This window comes from Vigna umbellata, chromosome 9, assembly GCF_029865625.1.
Source record: "Vigna umbellata cultivar VRB3 chromosome 9, Vumbellata_1.0, whole genome shotgun sequence".
NCBI classification, from domain to species: domain Eukaryota; kingdom Viridiplantae; phylum Streptophyta; class Magnoliopsida; order Fabales; family Fabaceae; genus Vigna; species Vigna umbellata.
Genome location: NC_142173.1, coordinates 20,342,803 through 20,364,392, shown reverse-complemented (window position 1 = coordinate 20,364,392; position 21,590 = coordinate 20,342,803). Strand labels below are relative to the sequence as shown.

At 35.0% G+C, this 21,590-nt stretch overlaps 1 protein-coding gene across 1 annotated transcript; it reads right to left on the bottom strand.

The window, feature by feature from the left end:
• Window positions 1-20,279: 20,279 nt before the first annotated feature.
• Window positions 20,280-20,855, bottom strand: LOC148192868 (uncharacterized). Its single transcript, XM_088099296.1, has one exon. It carries the CDS (start codon window positions 20,853-20,855, stop codon window positions 20,280-20,282), a length of 576 nt encoding a protein of 191 aa, XP_087955422.1.
• Between the last annotated feature and the right edge of the window lie 735 nt (window positions 20,856-21,590).

Genomic DNA, 21,590 nt, shown 5'->3' with positions numbered 1-21,590 from the left:
TGTTTCTAGCCTGCTCCAAACTCCACACTGAGGTGTTGTTGCTGCTGTCTACTCAGAAATACTTGACTCCAAATGAGATGGAACTAAATGGCAATAAAGAATATACCAAAATCAAACTGCACAAACTGTCATCTGCACATAAATCAGCAAACAAATTTAAAAAATTAGAAGTGAATGTCGTAGTAGTAAACAATTTTAAAAGTTGAAGTAAATGCAATAGCAATTTTCTCTTTTGTTATGTTGATTGCACTCCAGTTTAAGCAATCTGCACAAGAAACAATTAGCAAGTCAGTTAGGCTGAACTCTCTCAATCTGTCAATAGACTTAGGCCAAGTTAGCCTCACAAAACATAATAAAAATTTGATCTCCAACTGAACACAACTTTATATTGAACAAAACATTAGTAGGACAAACAATTGATAAAACTACAACTCTGTATATAGCTTATCTCAAACAAAAAAAATAAATTAAAAAAATAGTAAGAATGCATGATAAAAATTACAGAGTAGTAGCATAGATATACAATAATCTACCTTGGGAGTTGTAAAACTCGAGTTTCTACTTGAATAAATCCAAACTGCTAGACATCCAGAGCACAGGTTCGGATCCGTATTTGCTTTGACCCAATGTCTGTAATAACATAAGTAACATCAAAAAAATCATCAAACATTTGCAATAGAACAATTGCAAAAAAAATATATCGTAGAGACTAACAGTTAACACCTTTTCGATCCTCCCTCGCGGCTTCTAATTGGATTTCTCGACAGATGAGGTCCTTTGACATGCGATCTTTTGTAGGAACACCAAAGCACAAAGCTAGGCCCAAAATAAGCGAAATTAAAAAATGTTGTTACTAAATGATGATCAATTTCATATCTAGGGCCAAGAAAGACCAAAAGAGTTCAAAACATGAATACTGCAGAAAACTCCACATGTAGGGTAACTACTTCCAAGAGAGCAGCAAAATTAAGATGGAAGAAACACAGAACACAGAAGGAAAGGGAATTCAAAATAAAATTTACCTCCATGCTCAAAATTCATTCTGCTGGATTGGCACCCTGCAAACCAGTATATATATAAATTAAGCTCAAAAGAACAAAATGCTAGAAAATAAAAATATTATCATATTATATCCAAAAAAACAAAATATCAAAACATATAAACAAGGATCCAATATGCAAACTTATGTACAAAAGGAAAATCTGTCATACGATAAACCCTTCAACTCATGAAACCAAGTTTTACAATCAACTACGAATCACCTAAGGGAAAAAAGATTAACATAATAACCGTATTGTTCAACTGAAGATTTAGTCACAATTGGTGCAGATTTTTTCTCGCGCTAACCCATGCTAAATTCTTCATCAATTACCCAAGAAGGCTGCCAAAGGAGTTAGAATTAATATGTTGAAACAAAATAAAGCTAAACTTTGTGGACAAAATAAAGGAAAACAAAAATCACGTGCTCCACTTTTGTTGTTTTTGGACAACTTTGTGCTCCCTTAATTCAATTCTTTTGGTCTGATTTTGCAATCTTGTTCATTAACCTTCCTATTCTCATGAATCCAAAGCTGCACAGATATTTAAACTTCAATCAGTAAAGTATCCATTCAATACTATCACTTAAGAGCTAAAACCGAAGCAACAATTCAAAACAAGGGTAAGTTAGACAACTTTCCTATTTGGATGGTTGTTTCTAGCCTGCTCCAAGCTCCACACTGAGGTGTTGTTGCTGCTGTCTACTCAAAAATACTTGACTCCAATTAGACTGCAATTAAGATGGAACTAAATGGCAATCAAGAATATACCAAAATCAAACTGGACAAACTGACATATGCACATAAATCAGCAAAAAAAATTTAAAATATTGGAAGTGAATGTCGTAGTAGTAAACAAATTTAAAAGTTGAAGTAAATGCAATAGCAATTTTCTCTTTTGTTATGTTGATTGCACTCCAGTTTAAGCAATCTGCACAAGAAACAATTAGCAAGTCAGTTAGGCTAAGCTCTCTCAATCTGCCAATAGACTTACCTGACAAAGCACACTACGCTCTACTTTCTCTCTAGAAGCTTGACATACTCAAAGGATAAAACACTCAGCTGATTGTTAAGGAAATTAAGCATGGACCAAAGAATCCTGTGGATCACTACCACCACCGAATATTAGGAGTGGGCAAATCAAATCGAACTGCACTACACTATTAAAAACTACACTGAACTAAAAACTAGTTTGTCTAAACTGAGTTAAACTAAAAAATAGTTCAGACAAACTCAACTGAACTATTTTTTGTTTTATCAAATTGTACAAAATTACAATATAAACTGAACTGCACTACTAACTATACTAGTTTTGAACTGAATTGTAGTAATTTTAACCAAAAACTCAGCAATTCAGCAACACTGACATTATAATCAAGGATAAAAACCTGAAACTGGATCAATAATAGATATGCCAACAAAAATACAATATACTTAACAGGTTCATCTTAAGTTGTACTACATAGAAACTATAAATTGCACTAATATGTCATATATACAACATAAAAGCTATCTAAACATATTCAAAATGGTTCAAACAGTCTAAGAACTACTACAATATCTATTTCTATCACAAACTAAAAATTTGTCTACCTAAAGCCTAACATACTTGACAGTCTAAGTTAAAATGCAAGAATTGTAAGTACCCTATAATAAAACCTCAAGTGCCGAGTCTAAGAACTACTACAATATCTATTTCTATCACAAACTAAAAATTTGTTTACCTAAAGCCTAACATACTTGACAGTCTAAGTTAAAATGCAAGAATTGTAACTACCCTATAATAAAACCTCAAGTGCCGAAACAAGTTTTGAATGTTAAAAGGTTACAAAAGACTGAACTAGTTACTAAGAATCATTAGCAAATCAAAATATACCTGTACTACTAATAATTACAGCACTAACTAATAAAATAAGGTTAATAAAACTGCACTAGTTCTAAAATATGATTTTAACACTACCTAATAACAAAGTAACTATGCACACAACTTTAAAATCACTTAACTGAACTAACTGAACTCATATTTTATTCATAAGGGTGAAAATATAAAATGTGACTATATAAATCTAAGAAACTGGATTAAATCAAAAAAACAGCACATAACACTAAGTACTCCTACAAACACAACTTAAAAACTAACTAACCTGACACTAAGTACTCCTACAAACAAAACTTAAAAACTAACTAACCTGATTCCTACAGGTTTCAAACAACTAATGAAAGCTAGAAACAAAGTTAACTACTATAATTGATGATAGATTCGAACTTTGACCTATTCACTAAAATCTATCCACTAAAACTACGCATGTTTAAAAGCTATGCAGAATTATGACTTACTAAACCAAGGGAAATGTAACAGAAGCCATCTCAACAAGTTCTAATTGGTAAAAATTAATGTAAAAAGCTTAAAAACAATACAAATAAATACTATACAAAAATTCATTAATTTAAAACTAATCTACTAACTATAAATTAGAATGAACTTATAAAATATGAACAAACCTAATACTACTATAATCAACTAAACAATAACTAAGCAATTTCAAATTCATCTAACTATGTTATGACTACAGGTATTTACAAACTTGAAACTAAAAATACAAAAACTAGCTTATGCCTAGACTAATGCTACCGAATAGATCAAAGACAAAAAAGATCCTACAATTCTTGTTAATATTAGATTTTAAATAATGAGTTGAGCGTAGCAAACACGTGGTATTAAATATAATATATATGAAGATATCCCAAAAGAATGCAGCACCAGAAATTCCAATGCATCATATGTCAAGTATTCATCAGTAGACATCAGAATAAATGTAAAGTTTCAGCAGCTCAATGAAACATACCAAGGAATTTAATTAAGAAAGCTACCTGCATAGTCCTGTAGGAAGTCACACTCATACATTTATTCTGCAACTAAATACAAAAGTGATATCTAATAACAAAGTAACTATGCACACGACTTTAAAATTACTTAACTGAACTCATATTTGAGTCATTTGGGAAAATATAAAATCTGACTTTATAAATATAAAATCTGACTTTATTTATTTACTATTATTCAAGTAAAAAAATACCACATAGTTGTAATACTATGTAGTATGTACCGCATGCAAAAACAAAAACAAAGCTAGAAACTTGATCAAAATCAAAGGCTCGTTAGTAAAAATTATAAATAAAAGAACTTATTAGTTAAAATCATTAAATTGAAATGACAGTGAACTAACTCTCAACACAATAAGATCCTAGTTTCTTTTTTAATGGAGTAGAATTCACAGAACAATTATTAATCTCCACTATATCTAGGAATTAAATTGAGAATTATAGTGTTTACTAAGTTAGAATTAATCAAAATTAGAATTACCCTAAAATAATAGCTAAAATCATTGTATTAACACATTTACAAAATCAAGAATTTTACACTGTAAATCAAAAATGTCATAAAAACAAAAAATTAGACCCTAAAAACTTAATAAAAAAAATACAATAAAAAAAATACAATTAGCTTAGAAAGATCTGAAATTAATTTATTTTTCTCAATTAACACCCTTAAAAACTCTCTGAATTATTTTAAATTTATTTATTTGCCTTGTGTTTACAAGCCAGTAGAACGCATAGAAAACACCATAACTATTTACACCACTTTGAAAAAAAAATAGTGAGAAACATGAATTAGACATTTTGGTGGGAAATAATATAGTAAGTAAAATTAAGTATCGTGGCAGATTGTATAAAATTTAGCACTAGTTGTATAAAATCATGGACATGACATGAGTACAAAGAAACAGTACTTAGTTAGACTTAAAATGTACATAAACTTTAAAATTCTCAACACCATAACCAATTAACTTCAAAGCTCGAGAATTCATAGTGTCAAACTTTAACTCTTTGCATGATTCATATAACCCTTCAAAAACTTAGCACCTTAGATGTGATGGTCTAAAAGCTCATTATGATTGTTAAAATCAGGCAAATCCAATAACCATCACCTTACAAGATCCCAATGTTGGCACCCTAGATGGTCTAATTCTTTCAATTTTCCAGTGTTATAGTGGTGTGTTATGTATTGTTTGTGAGTGTCCAAAACTATTGTAATTTTTGTAACTTTCTACAGCATGAATTAAACTTGAACAGGTAAACTTGTTCACCACTTGAGAGGTTCTTATTATTTTTTTCTACAAAGTCTTATCTATAAGGGAAGGTCCAAACATTATAATTAGAAGTTGTTTGCACACAGGTGACAACCATAAGTGATTTGTGTACTCACTATAAACAAAAGTGACTTGTGTAATAAACCAGCAACAACAAGGTGAACCAGTGATACGACAACCAACCCAACCCATTGGAAAACATCATACTAATAATAGCAAAAGAAAACATTTACCTAAAAGAAAACAACTCCCAAACTGCAAAGAACGGCAAAGTCAACCAAACAGACATCTGAAATTAAAACAAGAACGGTAAAGAAAAGAGAAAAGATAAGAGATAAGCGAGAAAAAACCCGCAAGGCGTTGACGAAACCATGGAGGCCTCGTCGTAGGTCATGGCGGAGTTGAGCGGTGCGGCAGTTAGGCGCTCATACTCCATTGCTGCAACGGAACCGAAAACGCACGCTGAGAAGATACGCGACGAATGAAATTACGAAAAGGAAAAAGAGAAAATGCAGCCGAAATGCCATTGGTGAAGTCAATCAAACAAACACAGACCTCAAATTAAAGCAAGAACGATAAAGAAGAAAAAATACGAGATAAGAGAGAGGAAACTTGCAAGGCGTTGAAGAAGCTCTTGTTGCGCTCCATGGAAGCCTCGTCGTAGTCATGGCGGAGTTGAGCGATGCGGCGGTTGGGCACTCAAACTCCATTGCTGCAACGGAACCGCACGCTGAGAAGAACGATGCTCTGATGAGTGCATAATGAATGCGAATTGAGAACTAAAGAGAGAGAAAAGAAAACTCGAAGAGAAAAAGGAAAAGAGTTACCGTGAGGTGGTAAGTGATGTGTGACTGAGAGCTTATTTAATGCACTGCCACGTGACATTATGTTGGCGCCACCTATATTAACCTTTCCAGGTGAAAAGACACCACTACCCTCTTCTTCGGTTGCCTTTTAGATTCTATTAACCAACCACGGTGAAAAGACACCACTACCCTCTCGGTTGCCTTTTAGATTCGCTAGTCTCATTGGTTGACCGTCCAATGAATTTTTTTTTCTTATACCTTATATTCATTTTAATTTTAAATATTTTACAAACTAAAACAGATTTTATATTTAAACATAAATTTAATCATTCAGTTATTTTTTAAATGTGACAAAGACTATTTTGTGTAAAAAAATATTTATTATTAAAATGTTAAATTTTATAGTTTGATCACTCATTATTTAAGTTAAATGATTTCATTTATTATTTAATTGTGTATAAAAATTTTAAATGGTTGTCTTTATTTTGATTTCTCTAAATTTTATTTTTTGTTTTGAAAGGAAGCATAAGTTATTACTATGTTGAATTCAGATTACTTAATGGGCACAAAACAAACAAAAAAACCAATACATGTTGTTTCATGTTTGTCAATCTTAAAGGTCACATGTCATTTAAAAAACGATGCATGGCTTTTACTTTCTAGACCATACTATTCACTTAAGATCTAAGGGTAAAGATCTGACCTTCTGACTCTTACATTAAATAACTCCTCTGACTAGTCATTGTCTCTATACCTTTAGGCAGAACTCAAAGAATGCAGCAGCTTATATCCATGCCTTGTGAAATTTCTAACATACAAACCCCTATTTATAGTAGAACTCAAAGTATGCACCAAATTATAGCCTTTACACCAATGACCAGCAAAATTTCTTGCATATTACTCATTTATACCCGAACTCAAAGAATGAACCAGCTTATATCAATGCATAGCAATAAAGTGGCACTCACCTTTAATCTTGAGTCAGAACACAATTTATTAAACATACAGCAAAAGTAAATCAGTCATCAAAACATGTAATGTACAGTTGTGCATGTAGTTCTTAGTTCTCACCATATAAAACAGTTCAGAGAGCTCAACACCAACACAAATCCAAAAGAGAGGTGTCCCCCAAAAATATAGTAATAGATAAATGATAGTGTGATTTACATGCAAAAGATGTCAGCAAATTTAAATAATAAAATATCCATCAACCATGTCAGTAGGTGCCCATCATAAAAACATGAGACAACAATTTTAGAGAAAAGTAATGTGAAAAGGAAAAGAGAGTAAATGATTACATAGTTGAGGATGGAGGTGGTGACAATTGTGATTAACTTTAATTGATGTTGTTTCTTGATTATTTGAAGAAGAAATACTTGCAAAACGTTTTCCTATCAGCTTCTCATGCAGTGTTTCACTGCCATGCATTGCTTATAAGTTTTAAGAGAAAATATTGATAGAGATATTCGACTTGCATATCAAGCTCCCATTAATCACAAGAGAATATAAGTCAATAGACAAGTTAAATATACATTATTTAAATGGATTCAAAATACACATGCATGAGATGATTTTTTTAACCATGATTCAAATTCAAAATGCTATCAAGTAACCTTGAGAAAAACTCCAAGTAACCTAGAGCAAAACTCCAAAATCCAAAATCTGGTGTCTGCGAACACTATAATCAAAGTGCAGAACTAATACTCATAAAAATAGAGTGGTGCCCTATTATATATAGAATCCTATTGTGATTCATCATTGACTGAAGAACAACCGACCAATTATCTCTCATTGACTGAAGAAATAGTTGTACTTGGAGTACGGACCAGAGCAAGACCCCATCCAGCTGGATCACAATTTCCTACCGCACCACCAACTCGTGAATCTAAAGCCATAATCCATGTGTATGCACAAAACAGTTGTACATATTATCTACCACACACCTCACTAAATTGTAGAATTTTGAAATTTGATAAACAAAAGCTCACCAATTTCGGTAGGGACTATGGCTAGGGTATGAGTGTTTCTTTCTTCTATCAAGGATGCTTCAAATGTACTGTCATTCTACCCCTACAACCATGAAAAAGGATGAAGATAGTTGAAGAAAGACATAATCTAAAACAACTGAACCTTCCTTTAAAGTTTCCCCAGTAAGTCTCCAAATACAACAGTTTAGATGATGTTGATAAGAAAAGCATAAAAAAACACCTTTTCCTTTAATCTTTGAGAGCTCTTCAAGTATGTAACTTTTTGCTCTAGCATCTTCACTGAGAGAATTCAAGTCCTTGGATATAGCATTTTCTTGTGCCCATTATTCAGGTACTTCCTTTCTGGGATTAACAACAGCAAGGAAGGCCTCAAAACTGTTTCCATAAACCCATATCTGAAATAGATGTCAACATACAAGGTCAACATACAACATTCAGTGCACACTAATATATATCAACATGCACCAATACCAGGTCAACATACAAGGACACTTGCTGATGTGAAAATTTATAGTGTTTAAGAAAAAAATTTACTTAAGATTGAAAAGAAATCATTCTTGAGGGCTTAATTGATCCCTCTCACAATCTTCTATTTATAAGAATAAATTGATACACAAATACATGTTAAATAGGGTAACCCTAGACACAATATAATCATGATAAATAGGGTAATCCTAGACACAATATAATCATGATAAATAGGGTAACCCTAGACACAATATAATCATGATAAATAGGGTAATCCTAGACACAATATAATCATGATAAATAGGATAACCCTTGACACACTATAATGATGATAAAATAGGATAAATATCCTAACACTCCCCCTCAAGCTGGAGCATACAAATTGTATGTACCAAGCTTGGAACAAATAAACTCAATCCGAGGACCCCTTAATGACTTAGTCAATACATCTGCGAGTTGATCGTTTGACCCAATAAACTCAGTACATATTTCTTTGGTCAACAACTTTTCACGAACAAAATGACAATCAATTTCTATATGTTTAGTCCTCTCGTGAAACACTGGATTTGATGCAATGTGGAGAGCAGCTTGATTGTCGCAATACATCTTCATAGTATGGATGTCACAAAATTTAAGCTCTTGAAGGAATTGTTTCACCCATATAAGTTCACATGTTAATGATGTCATTGCCCTATACTCGGCTTCCGCGGTTGATCGAGCTACTACATTCTGTTTCTTACTTTTCCATGAAATAATGTTTCCTCCCAGAAAAACACAATATCATGTTGTAGACCGTCTATCAATAGGTGAACCTGCCCAATCTACATCACAATACCCAGAGACATGAATGCTTCCTTTATCTTCATATAACAATCCTTGCCCGTGAGCCTTCTTTACATACCTTAGAATGCGAATGAGAGCATTCCAATGGTCAACACATGGAGCCTGCATGAACTGACTAACCACTCCAACTGCAAAGGATAGATCTGGCCTTGTAATAGTGAGATAAATCAGTTTGCCAACCAGCCTCCTATACCTCTCTGTCCTTAATTTCTGGTTTGGGTCCATGGGACTGTCTACCGGTCTACAATCAATCATGCCTGTTTATTGTAATATATCAAGAGCATACTTCCTTTGGGAGATTACAACTCCATCTTTTGATTGCGCTACTTCAATGCCTAAGAAGTATTTTTGAGACTTCCAAGATCCTTGGTTTGAAAATGTCTACACAAGTACTCTTTTAGTTGAGATCTTCCAACAACATCATTTCCTGTAATGACAATATCATCAACATATACTATTAAGTAAACACATTTCCCGAGAGAAGAATGACAATAAAAAACTGAATGGTCTGCTTCACTGCGTTTTAGCCCAAATTTTTGAACAATGGAGCTAAACTTTCCAAACCAAGCACGTGGGGATTGCTTGAGGCCATATAGAGATCGATGCAATTTGCATACCATACCAGACTCCCCCTGAGCAACAAACCCAGGAGGTTGCTCCATATAAACTTCTTCCTCAAGATCACCATGTAGGAAGGCATTCTTGATATCCAATTGATGAAGTGGCCAGTGACGAATGACTGCCATGGCAAAGAAGAGACGAATAGTAGTCATCTTGGCTATAGGAGAGAAAGTGTCACAATAATCAAGACCATAAACCTGAGTGTAACCTTTTGCAACAAGCCGAGCTTTGAGCCGATCAATTTCACCATCAGGACCAACTTTAACTGCATACACCCATCGACAACCAACCGCCTTTTTTCCTTGGGGAAGGGGCACCAGCTCCCAAGTATTACTGTGGTCAAGAGCCTGCATTTCTGCAATCATAGCTTGTTGCCATCCAGGATGATCAAGTGCTTCTTTCACATTCTTGGGTATAACAACAGAGGACACTGAGGATAAAAGAGAAAAATAGGAGGGCGACAATCGATGATAGCTTAGAAAATTATAAATGGGATGAGGGTTCCGAGTGGAACGAGTACCTTTTCTGAGGGCAATAGGCCATGCTGAATCATTTGCACCAGGAGGCGTGGGAAGAGGTGACGAGGGAGAAGAATCTGAAGTAGGAGATTCACCATTGTCTTGGGGAGGTGAACTATCCATTGGGGCCCTGTGTGGGATGATCTCAGTATGTGGAGAAACATGTGTAGAAGGATTGTGACCAAGACTTGGAATGACAGAGACAGTGGAGCTATTTGACTCAGCCATTGGAATAGGAAGGACTTGTTGGAGGATAGAAACATCCTGAACAGATGGAGAGAAGTAAGGAGTCTGTTCAAAGAATGTGACATTGGCAGACATGTAATACTTCTTAGTTTCAGGAGAGTAACACCGATATCCTTTTTGAAGTCGAGAATAGCCTAAGAAGACACATTTGAGAGTGCGAGCGAAGAGTTTGTCTAGACCTGGAGACATGTCATGAACAAAACATACACAGCCAAACACTCGGGGAGATGTATGAAAGAGAGGATCATTAGGAAACAAAATGGAGAAAGGGACTTTATTATCAAGAGAGGAGGAGGGCATCCTATTAATAAGATAACATGCAGTTAAGATGGCATCCCCCAGTGATGGACAGGAATATGGGCACCAAGCAAAAGGGTACGAGCAGTTTCAACCAAGTGTCTATTTTTTCGTTCTGCTATACCATTTTGTTGTGGTGTATGAGGACAAGTAGACTGATGTAAGATACCATGGGAACTCAAGATGGCAGAAAAGGAGGATGAGAAATACTCTTTTGCATTATCACTTCTTAATATTTTGATTACTTGACCAAATTGATTCTTGATTTCATTCAAAAAGGATGTAAAGATAGCTAACAATTCAGAACGATTTTTCATAAGATAAACCCAAGTACATCTTGAATATTCATCAATAAAGGTAACAAAATATCTAAAACCAAAGGAGGAGACACGACTAGGTCCCCATATATCAGAATGGATGATGGAAAAACTAGAATTACATATTGATTGAGACCTTTTAGGAAAGGAAGATCTAACATGTTTTCCTAATTGACATGACTCACATTCTAAGGTTTGGAGACCACTAAGTTCAGGACACATCTTTTTTAATTTGGACAAATGAGGATGGCCAAGTCGATCATGTAGCACTTTAGGATTAGGAGCAGCAACACAAGACACCCTTGGACGAGATCCAAAATGGTATAATCCGCCAGCTTCATATCCTTCTCCAATCTGTCTCCCCGAACCACGCTCCTGTATAACAAAAGATTTATGATCAAAGGTTATTGAACAATTTAACATTTTAGTCAACTGGCTTAAGGAAATTAAATTAAAAGGACAATTAGGGACAAAAAGGACTGAGTTGAGATTGAGGGAGGGAGACAAAGAAACATGACCGACTCCTTTGGAAGAAGTTTTAGATCCATTTGCAAGGGTTATGAATGAGGTTTTTCTCGAAAGGAAATAGATGAGAACAAAGAGGTATTACCAGAAATGTGATCAGAAGCACCTGAGTCAATTACCCATGAATTTTGACATTCCATAGATTTAGAAACGCAGGTTGTTGATGTATTGGGAGATTGAGATGGTTGTGCCAAGCTGTTAGACTTTAACCTTAAATACTCTTGATATTCATCCTCAGAAAACATAGAAGTGGAGGTTTCAGTTTTCGAAGTGGAAGTTTCAGTCTTCGAAATATTGGCGGTTTTGGAAGGGAAACCATGTAAGGAGTAGCAATTCTCTTGAGTATGACCCATCCTTTTACAATATGTGCATTGAGTACGTCCCCGACCTCCTCGTCCTCCTCCTCTAGTGCCACGTCCTCCTCTTCCTCGTGTGGCAACCATGACAGATGGTTCCACTAGTTCATGCGCTTCTTGAGTTTGAGATACCGGGACACGCAGAAGGCGAGTGGTCAATGTTTCCATAGAGGGGACCTCATGACTAGTTAGAAGTTGATCTCTAAGATGATCAAAATCGGGATGCAGGGCACGAAGGATCAACACCATGTAAAATTTGTCTAGTTTCTTTTTGATATCCTCTAATGGATCTACTTCCAAAAACATCCTAAGTTCTTCGACAGCAGATTGGGCTTCCGCCATGAAGGACACCATATCATGGTCTACCATTTTAAGAGATGCAAGCTTGTTCGTAGTGTCATAGAGACGTTGAATATCGTTGGCATAAATGCTTTGGGCTTTCTTCCAAAAGGAGTGACAAGTTTTGAAAGCCCTCAAAGATACAAGAAGTTTGGGTTCCACTGATTGCCATAACAGGGCACACAACTGGAAATATGCTTGTTTCCACTGATCAGCTTTTTCAGTAGGCACATAGCTTCCATCTCGCTCAAGGTGGTCATAATGCCCTTGGCCAAGGAACCACATTTCAACAGCAGCAGACCATGATAGATAATTTTTTCCATTTAGCTTCTCGGAGGTAATTGATGGACTTCCAGAGAAGGAAAGAGTACTGCCAGACGCCATCTCTGAAGAAGACGAATAGTACTAACGAGGAACAAGAAAACCCTAAGGGTTTAGACGAAGGAAACTATGACAGTGATGGACGACGGTGGCCGGCAACGGCGGGCGGTGGCCGGCGACGGACGACGGTGGCCGATAGCGACGGTGGCCGGACGGTGGCCGGCGGTTGACGGTGGCCGGCGGTTGACGGTGGCCGGCGGCGGGCAGTGGCAGGCAGCGACGGCCGACGAAGAACTGTGGCGCCGGACAGATATATATTACCATGGAATGCTCTTTTCTCTCATTCACCTTACAACCCTCCTTTTCGTCAGTCGGGGGTTTTAAAAACAAAACAAAACGGAGCATTACTGTCAATGCTTGAGGCAATGCCGCCGTAAGTACGCGCACACAGGTGGTGATGAAAACGGTATTGAACGAATTGAAAGGAGCAAAGAGAAGCACGAAGGAGCGAAACGAAAAAGATGCACCAAGAAGAACAACAAACAAACGGAAAACAAACAATAAATTGAACTTTAAGCGGGCAAGAACATAAAATAAATTGAAACCGGAAGATACAACAGTACCTTCCCCCAATGGCTACTTTGTCCTCGTTGGACCAAGAACACTCATAATGTATCAAACTCTCCGCAACCCTCCAACTCACAAAAGAAGAAAACAGAAGAACTCGTAGTACTCTCTAAGTAGTCTGTTACTACTTAGAATTGAAATAGAAAAAATATGTATAGAAGGATTAAATACTAAAAAAATAACCTGTAAATCTTGATAGACCGTGTGAAAGGATTGAATGATGGTGTTACAAATTTTAGCTACCTCATATCAATTCTATTTAAATATAAATTTTCTTGGTTTTTTATAATTTTAATAAAATAATCTATTTTTTCTTTTAAATAAATATTTATCTCTTTTATTTTTAATGAAGTAATATTTTCCTTTTTATTTAATATTTAAAAGTAAAAAGTAACATTGATCAAAATCTTAAATAACATTGATGAATGTAACATCCCAAAATATAGTAATACCATAATTGAGAATTAATTACATATAACAGTAAACAACAAACAGTCTTTACATTAATAAAGCAGAGTTCAAAAGCCGAACGGCTTGAATAAAATAAAAGCGTACGCTCAAACAGAAACAGAAATAATTAGGACGAACGACTTTACAAAATACTTAGCCGAACGTTCAAACTACGCTAACATTTACAGTACTAATCTAACGAGCGCTCTAAGGCTCGGCCTTTACTTCCACTTCCACCAGATTTGCATCTTCTAAATTTTCTTCTTCCAGCATTTCTTCAAGAGATGCACCACCATCTGCTCACATCCACACGGATGATCATTGCATTTTGACAAGACGAAAGTACATGGACAGTAGACAACACAATGGAAATGCAAGGGTAAGCTTATAATATTTAATTTATACAATTAACACATACATTTAACACTTCAATTCATACATACGACATGTAATTTTATCATATAATTTAACATAGAAATATGTATATAAATATGACAGACCGTCCGGACTGTATGAACCATGTAGTTACAAGCGTCCTTGCACCCGAGTGATGTAGTAACTAGGATACACTCAACAGCTGCCACTCGAGGTTAATCCCTCGCCCATAACTAAGCGATGAACGAAGAACCTCCTGCCATTCCCCCACATGACTACCCCCTTCTACGTGAAGATGAGTATCACGGAATATCAGGATGGACCGCGAGTCCTAACTTATCCATGTTCATACTTTACCAAATTTAGCATTTAATACAACTGAGACGTTCCTCCATGGAACGCTCGTTCAAATTCCGTAATCATAAAATCACTTAACATAACGTTCGCACTGTAATTTATCATAATTCATAATCAATCTCATCTTTAACTTTAAGAGTACGAAAGGACGAACGTTCAGTCCTTTGAAGAAAATAGGACGAACGTCCAAATACAGTACTGGATGGACGGACGTAACTCTCTGTTTGACCAGTTAAATGAACTGACTATATTGAAGGTATAATGATACTTAGAAAATTTCATAATATAGATCTTGGACCAGATTCAATGTATCAAGGATGGTCAATAACACTTATAATTTTCTTTGTAAAATTTTGTATATATAGAACTGATGCCAGTATTTGAACGAACATAAGAGGATAGATATTCAAATGTTGGAACGAACGCTATTTTGGACGAACGCTTCGGTATCAGACCGAGCGCTGTTTAGGACGAACGCTTCGGTATCAGACCGAGCGTCATTTAGAACTAACGTTCGACATAAGGCCGAACGATATTAAGGACGAACGTTCGACATGAGGCCAAACGCTATGAAAGACGAACGTTCGACATAAGGCCAAACGCTATGAAAGACGAACGTTCGACATAAGGCCAAACGCTATGAAAGACGAACGTTCGACATAAGGCCGAACGCTATAAGGACGAACGCTTCGGTTAAAGACCGAGCGTTCCGTATTTGTAAAGTTTCAAATATTTTCATACAGCTGAGCTGAACCGACGCTCAGACAATCAAATGGGGACGCTCGTTCTCGAGCAGAATTCTTTCCAAATGAAGGAATTCCATTCTAAGTTATTTAAAGGAAAACCGAACGGTCTAAGACCGTACGGTGACGAGCGTCATTTATCAAGGGGATGATTTAAGTTTCAGATTTCTCAAACTTAACAAATTTCCAGATTTCAACATTTAAACTTATAATTTATGCTTCATAGGATTTTCAATTTATACAATTTATAACATGCATTCCAGTAACTTCATATTCAACATCAAAATACAGATTTACTTCATACAACATAACATCCATTTTCATACGTATCAAACCAACATGCAGATTAATCAAAATCAGAAATCATATTCCATAACAGGGATTGTCCATACAGCTCAAACATCATACTTTTCATACATGCAAATTCCAGATTACACAATCATGCAAGTATAAATTAAACGTATAAGCTTCCCTTACCCGGATTGGAAATCAAACTTGTCCTAGATGTGAATGTGGCTTCGTCCAACTACGTTGTTCTTAGGTTCTTGACTCTTCCAGAACACAATCTAACCACGGAATACAGATCACTTAGAATACATGCTTGCATGCAACTAAAAATCCTATTTTTCCCAGAACCCTAAAGACGAGCTACGGAAAGGGAACTTACCAGCTTAGAACCAAATTCTGTTCGGTCCAAACTAACGTCCGCGTCTCTGGAAACGTTCCTATGGTTCTGAAATGGGATTTGGAGAAGAAAATGAGAGGTTACAGTAGAGAGAAGCTTGGGAGTTCTAGAGAGAAGTTGGAGAAGATGAATGGGTGTGTTTCGTGAGGAAGAAGATGAGTGATGCAGGTGAGAGAGTTTTTCAGAAAAATCTGGTTTTGTTAAACTCGTGTTCGTTTGAACGAACGTGTCTCAAGCCGACACCTGCACCCAAACTCTGATTTGGAAACTTCTTCCGCAACACGTGGCGTGCTTGCATGCAAAGATTGGTGCGTTTTTAATGTTTCCAGAGAAATGATTTGGCTCAGCTTTTCGTGCACAGCAGAGAGGTGAAAATCAGAGTTGGGAGTGGGTTTTAATGGCTTGAGAAGTGACGTGGCGTGCATTAATGGTGATATGACAGGTAATTTACAGAGTTAATTTTCAGGGTCTCACAATGAAATTAAAAAATAAGTTTTTAAATGTAAAAGTTTTGAACCAATTGAATTACATATTTTAAAAAAAATAATGTAAATGTCATCCTATTCAAAATGTGTAAAAAGAAATAATATGTTTGTTTATATTCAAGTTAGAAACCTTGTTAGTTTCATTTATCATTATTTTAAGATTACAATTTTTTATAATTTTATGTAGTATAACTATTTAAAATTATTTTACTTTTTGTTCTTATTATACATATTCTTTTATTTATGGTGTTTACGATAAGAATTAGAATTATATATATATATATATATATATATATATATATATATATATATATATATATATATATATATATATATATATATATATATATAATAAAAGAAAATGTGCGAAAAGATTTTTTTTTTCTTTTTAAGCGTAAAAACTAACAAATAGAAATATTAAAAAATTGGTTTGAGTTATGTAATTTTTTATTACTAAAAAAGTATTGACTCTACACTATTTTTAATATATTTCTTTTAAGTTTATTAAAATGTTGTAATTTGTATATGTATAATAGAAGGAAAATTCACTAAATAATAAAAAAAAACTTGTAAAAGTTATTACTTTCAATTAGTTTTTACCAATAAAAATATTAAAAATGAATGTATAACAAACTACTTTATTCTCACATTTGTTATCTCTGAATATCTTTATTATATATCTATTAGCTTTTTAATGATTTTTATTTTGAAAGATAATCACATTTTTTAAGAGATTTTACTTGTCAAAGTATTTCAAACTTGTTACGTTAATTTTAGACAAGATTATAAAATAAATATTATACTACAAGTATCTTACAATTCTTAATTATTTTGTTTATTAATTTTTATTTCTTATGAAAGTGAAAGTATGAAACTTGAAAGAAATTATAGAGAAAAAAAAGAGAACAGTTCTGTAAATAGTCACATACTTTTGTCCATTCGTGATTTTTTGTTGACAATAGATACAACAAAATAGAATATAAAAATTTAAACAAAACTTCAAATATTTCAAACCTACTTAACAAATAAAAATATACTATAATATCTTAATTCTTCCTTGTATTGAATAGACATTTTTCTTTTCAGTATTATCAAAATATATTTAATTTAATTCTCAATTTTATTTGAGTGGTAACTTAATATACCAATTATTATTAATTTAACGATAACAAATTTATAACAATACTGTTTAAGAAAAATATGAAATATATATGATTAATTAAAATTAGCTTTTTCTTTACGAAAATAATATATATAAATAATAAATATCGAATGGCACTATAGAATTACAACAACGCAAATTTAATAAAAGAATTATATTAACTCTTCTTTCAAAATATAGAACAATTTAAAAATATTAAAATAATAAAAATGTTTGTTTTTAAAATCTTTTTCGCAAAAGAGAAAGTCTTTAAACTTTCTTGAATCGTAAGTAAGAATATGTGCAATGCTGCAGTTTACTTAATCAAATGTAATGATAGTATAATCGAGTAATGCAGAAAGAAGGGATAAGAAAATTCAAACACTGAGTTTTTATACTGGTTCGGCCAAGCCTACATCCAGTGTCCTTCCAATCAACCCGAGATGGAAGTCAATGCACTATATAGATCTGAGTTTTTATACCAAGGGCTTTACAACAACCTCACGTCAAAATGTAAATCACCTCTCTAACTCACTAATCTAACTATAGGCAATACAAAAACAGACAAGCAGCAAGAACACTCCTCTTCTGCTGTCAACCCCTTTGAGACACCCTCAAAGTCAAGAACCAAGTTCTTCTTCCTGTAACACCATAGGAAAACTAGCAACACTCAACGTTTGCCAAAGCTTTTCCTGATCAAGCAGAATGCACCTTCCTGTGCAAAACGACCAGACTTTGTATATCAACCTTGCTTCTCAAGAAATCTTCAAGACTTTATCACCATGGTAATTCTTGTTTTTTGGAGCTTTTCTCTCTTTTGTAAGAACTCAGATCATTCACTGAAAACAGATATGAAAGTGTAAAATCGTTATTCTTCTTACATAATGCTTGGTCAACATATTTAAAAATGTTAAAATAGAATGACTTAATTTTCAACACCAAGAGGGGGGTGAATTAGTGAAATACAAAACCAATGTTTTCTTTAAATCTTTTTCGCAAAGTAGATGACTTTAAAAACTTTCTTGAAACACAAAGAAAAAGATTTTTAAGTGCAGCGAAAATAAAGTTGATTAAACGCAGTACAAAGTCATAAGTAAAAGTGTAGGGATAGAAAAATCAAACTCTGCTTTTTATACTAGTTCGGCCAAGCCTACATCCAGTGTCCTTCCTCACTAGGAAGCAAATGCATTATAATGATCAAGGTTTTTACAACAAGGCTTTTATAGAGAGCTCCACGTCAAAAATATAAAACACATCTCTAACCTTGTAATAAAAAACCAGAAGCTCTAAGGTCATATAATCATAATCATGAAAGTAATGAACATGTAACACATAAACACATGTGTTATTAATTATGTGTTGTCATCATCAAAAACCAGAAGCTCTGAGATTGTAGGTTCAGTTAAACCAGTGCTCCCCCTATCAACAATCTCAACAAAAAATATAGTCGTTGTGACAGTTATATCAAGCATTAAGAATTATTCAAAACATAACAAACTTAGTCGAATGCAACATGCATGTAATCAACTTTATAACAGAGTAAAACAATTTTGAAAACTTTTCTCTTTAAAAAACTCTCACAACACACTTGAAAAAGTTTGTGCAAAGACACGAGTTTTAATCGACTCACCCCATAATGAAATCGACTTAAAACTATTGTTTTGCCACACAATTTAAGTTCAACAAAAGTGCTTGTGGTTTTTCTTTTCCAAAAACATGTGTCATGCATTCATGTATAAAATCACATATAGTGAAATGTAATGAACAACACAAACAACACAATCATGTTCTCAAAAACGCATATAACATGTAAGCATAGAACATGTAACACCAAATACATGTGTGTTATTAATTATGTGTTGTCATCATCAAAAACTCAGATATCACTTAGATTGTGGGTTCAACTAAATCAGTGCTCCCCCTATCAACAATCTCAACAATAACAAACTTAATTGAATACATAGAGCATATAATCGATTAAGCTTCAACACTGGGATCATCTTGATCAAGGACAAGAGCATGAAAGTCGACATCAGTAAAGGTAATAGGTGGCCAGGATTGAGGTTTTCTCTCCACCATGTGAATTGTTTTCAAATTCCTTAGGTGCTTTTTGCGGACCGAGGATGATGCCCATCCTCCAACAAAACCTCCAGAAATGGTATCGATACACCCACGGATCGAGCGGTCATGTTCATGACTGCAACTAGGACTATGACTACAGTAGTGCCTCCGACTTCGATAGTGCCCGACTTCGGTCGTCTCTATGATATGACCGTTTGGGACTTCTACGTAGAGATTTTCCTCTATGGGGACTTCTTATTTGGGCCCCTTCTTCCTTTACGTACTTATGGAGATGGCCCGCTCGGATGAGCGTTTCTATTTCATCTTTCAGTAGCATACATTCTTCCATAGTATGGCCGCGGTTTTGATGGAAATGACAACTTTTTCTCTTGTCTGCATTCTGGGGAGTTGCCTTCCTTTGGAGTGTGAGAAGTTCAGCATTAAGAGCCTCCTCGAGAACCTTAGCCCTTGGTGCACTGAGGGTTGTATAGTGATTGAACTTGGGTATCCGGGGGAGATCCCTCAAATGTTGACCTTACGATCGCTTCCCTTCTTTCTTGTTCCCCCTGCAGAAGCTTCTTGATGTTGTTTCCTCCTTGAGTTTCTCATGTCTTCAATACGAATGAACTTTGCAATCCTTTCCTGAAGTTCCTCCATAGTTTTTGGTGGTCGCGCATATAATTTTTCAGCAAAATATCCTGGTCTCAAGCACGAAGGGAAATTGCTAATGATAAACGTGTGATTAACATCTTTAATCCGTTGTGCGGTTTCATTATACCTTTTCATAAAGGCCTTCAAAGTTTCATCTTTCTCTTGTTTGGTGTTTACCAATTCCGCCGGTGTCATCTTCTGTCTCCGATTGGAGGCGTATTGCCTTCTAAAGAGGGTTTCCATGGTAGCGAAACAATCTACTGTGTTTGAGGGAAGAGTATCGTACCATTCCAACGCCTCCTCCTTGAGTGATAATGAGAAGGCTCTGCATATGATCGAGTCGTTATTTGTGTAGAATGCCATATCGTTAAAAAACGTCCTGAGGTGATCATCTAGATCAGTTGATCCATCGTACTTATCTAATGCAGAAGGGTTTTCTTCTGGCATTGGAGTTTGCATGATGGTCGCCGTAAAAGGGAGTAAACTGGTAGGTCAAACTGTTTGCAGGGGCGTTGGTTCCCTTCTTCCTCGGGCGTTCGGGTTGGTGTGATTATGGCTTGCTTCATTGTCATTTTCTCAGTTTGAGGCCGACCGCTCGGGAGAGACTCATTTCGCCCTTAACTCCACAATCTCTTCTGTGTGCTTTCACTACATCTCTTGTTGTGCTTGTGCCTACGCCTGTATGGTCTGCGTCTGTGCCTGCATCTATGCTTGCATATCTTTAATCAGTTCTCTGGTGCTCTGCTCCTCCTCTTGGTTTCTTGTGGTCACCATTGAGTTTCTTTTGCTTGCTCTCGGCCCCACGGTGGACGCCAAAATGTTTCGGTAGATATTTGTGTAGGACTAAGAGACTAACATTTCTGACGTGACTTTCCTGCTTTCCAATGCTTGAGTCGTAGGACGCCAAATGTTTCGGTAGATATTTGTGTAGGACGCCAAAATGTTGGGCTATCTTTCTGAATTCATTGTTGGAGAACATTTAACTACAAACAAATGGAATTTTTTTATTAAAGATTACCGTAAGTTAATAAATATTTTTATACAATGATTTCATTAGTTGCAAACAAATTCTAATTAAGTTTTTCTTATTTTGTAATGAATTATTCCAACTATTTTAGATATATATTTGGACATCAAAGTTATCAACTTTGCGACAAAATTTGGTTGGTAAATATTCCTGAT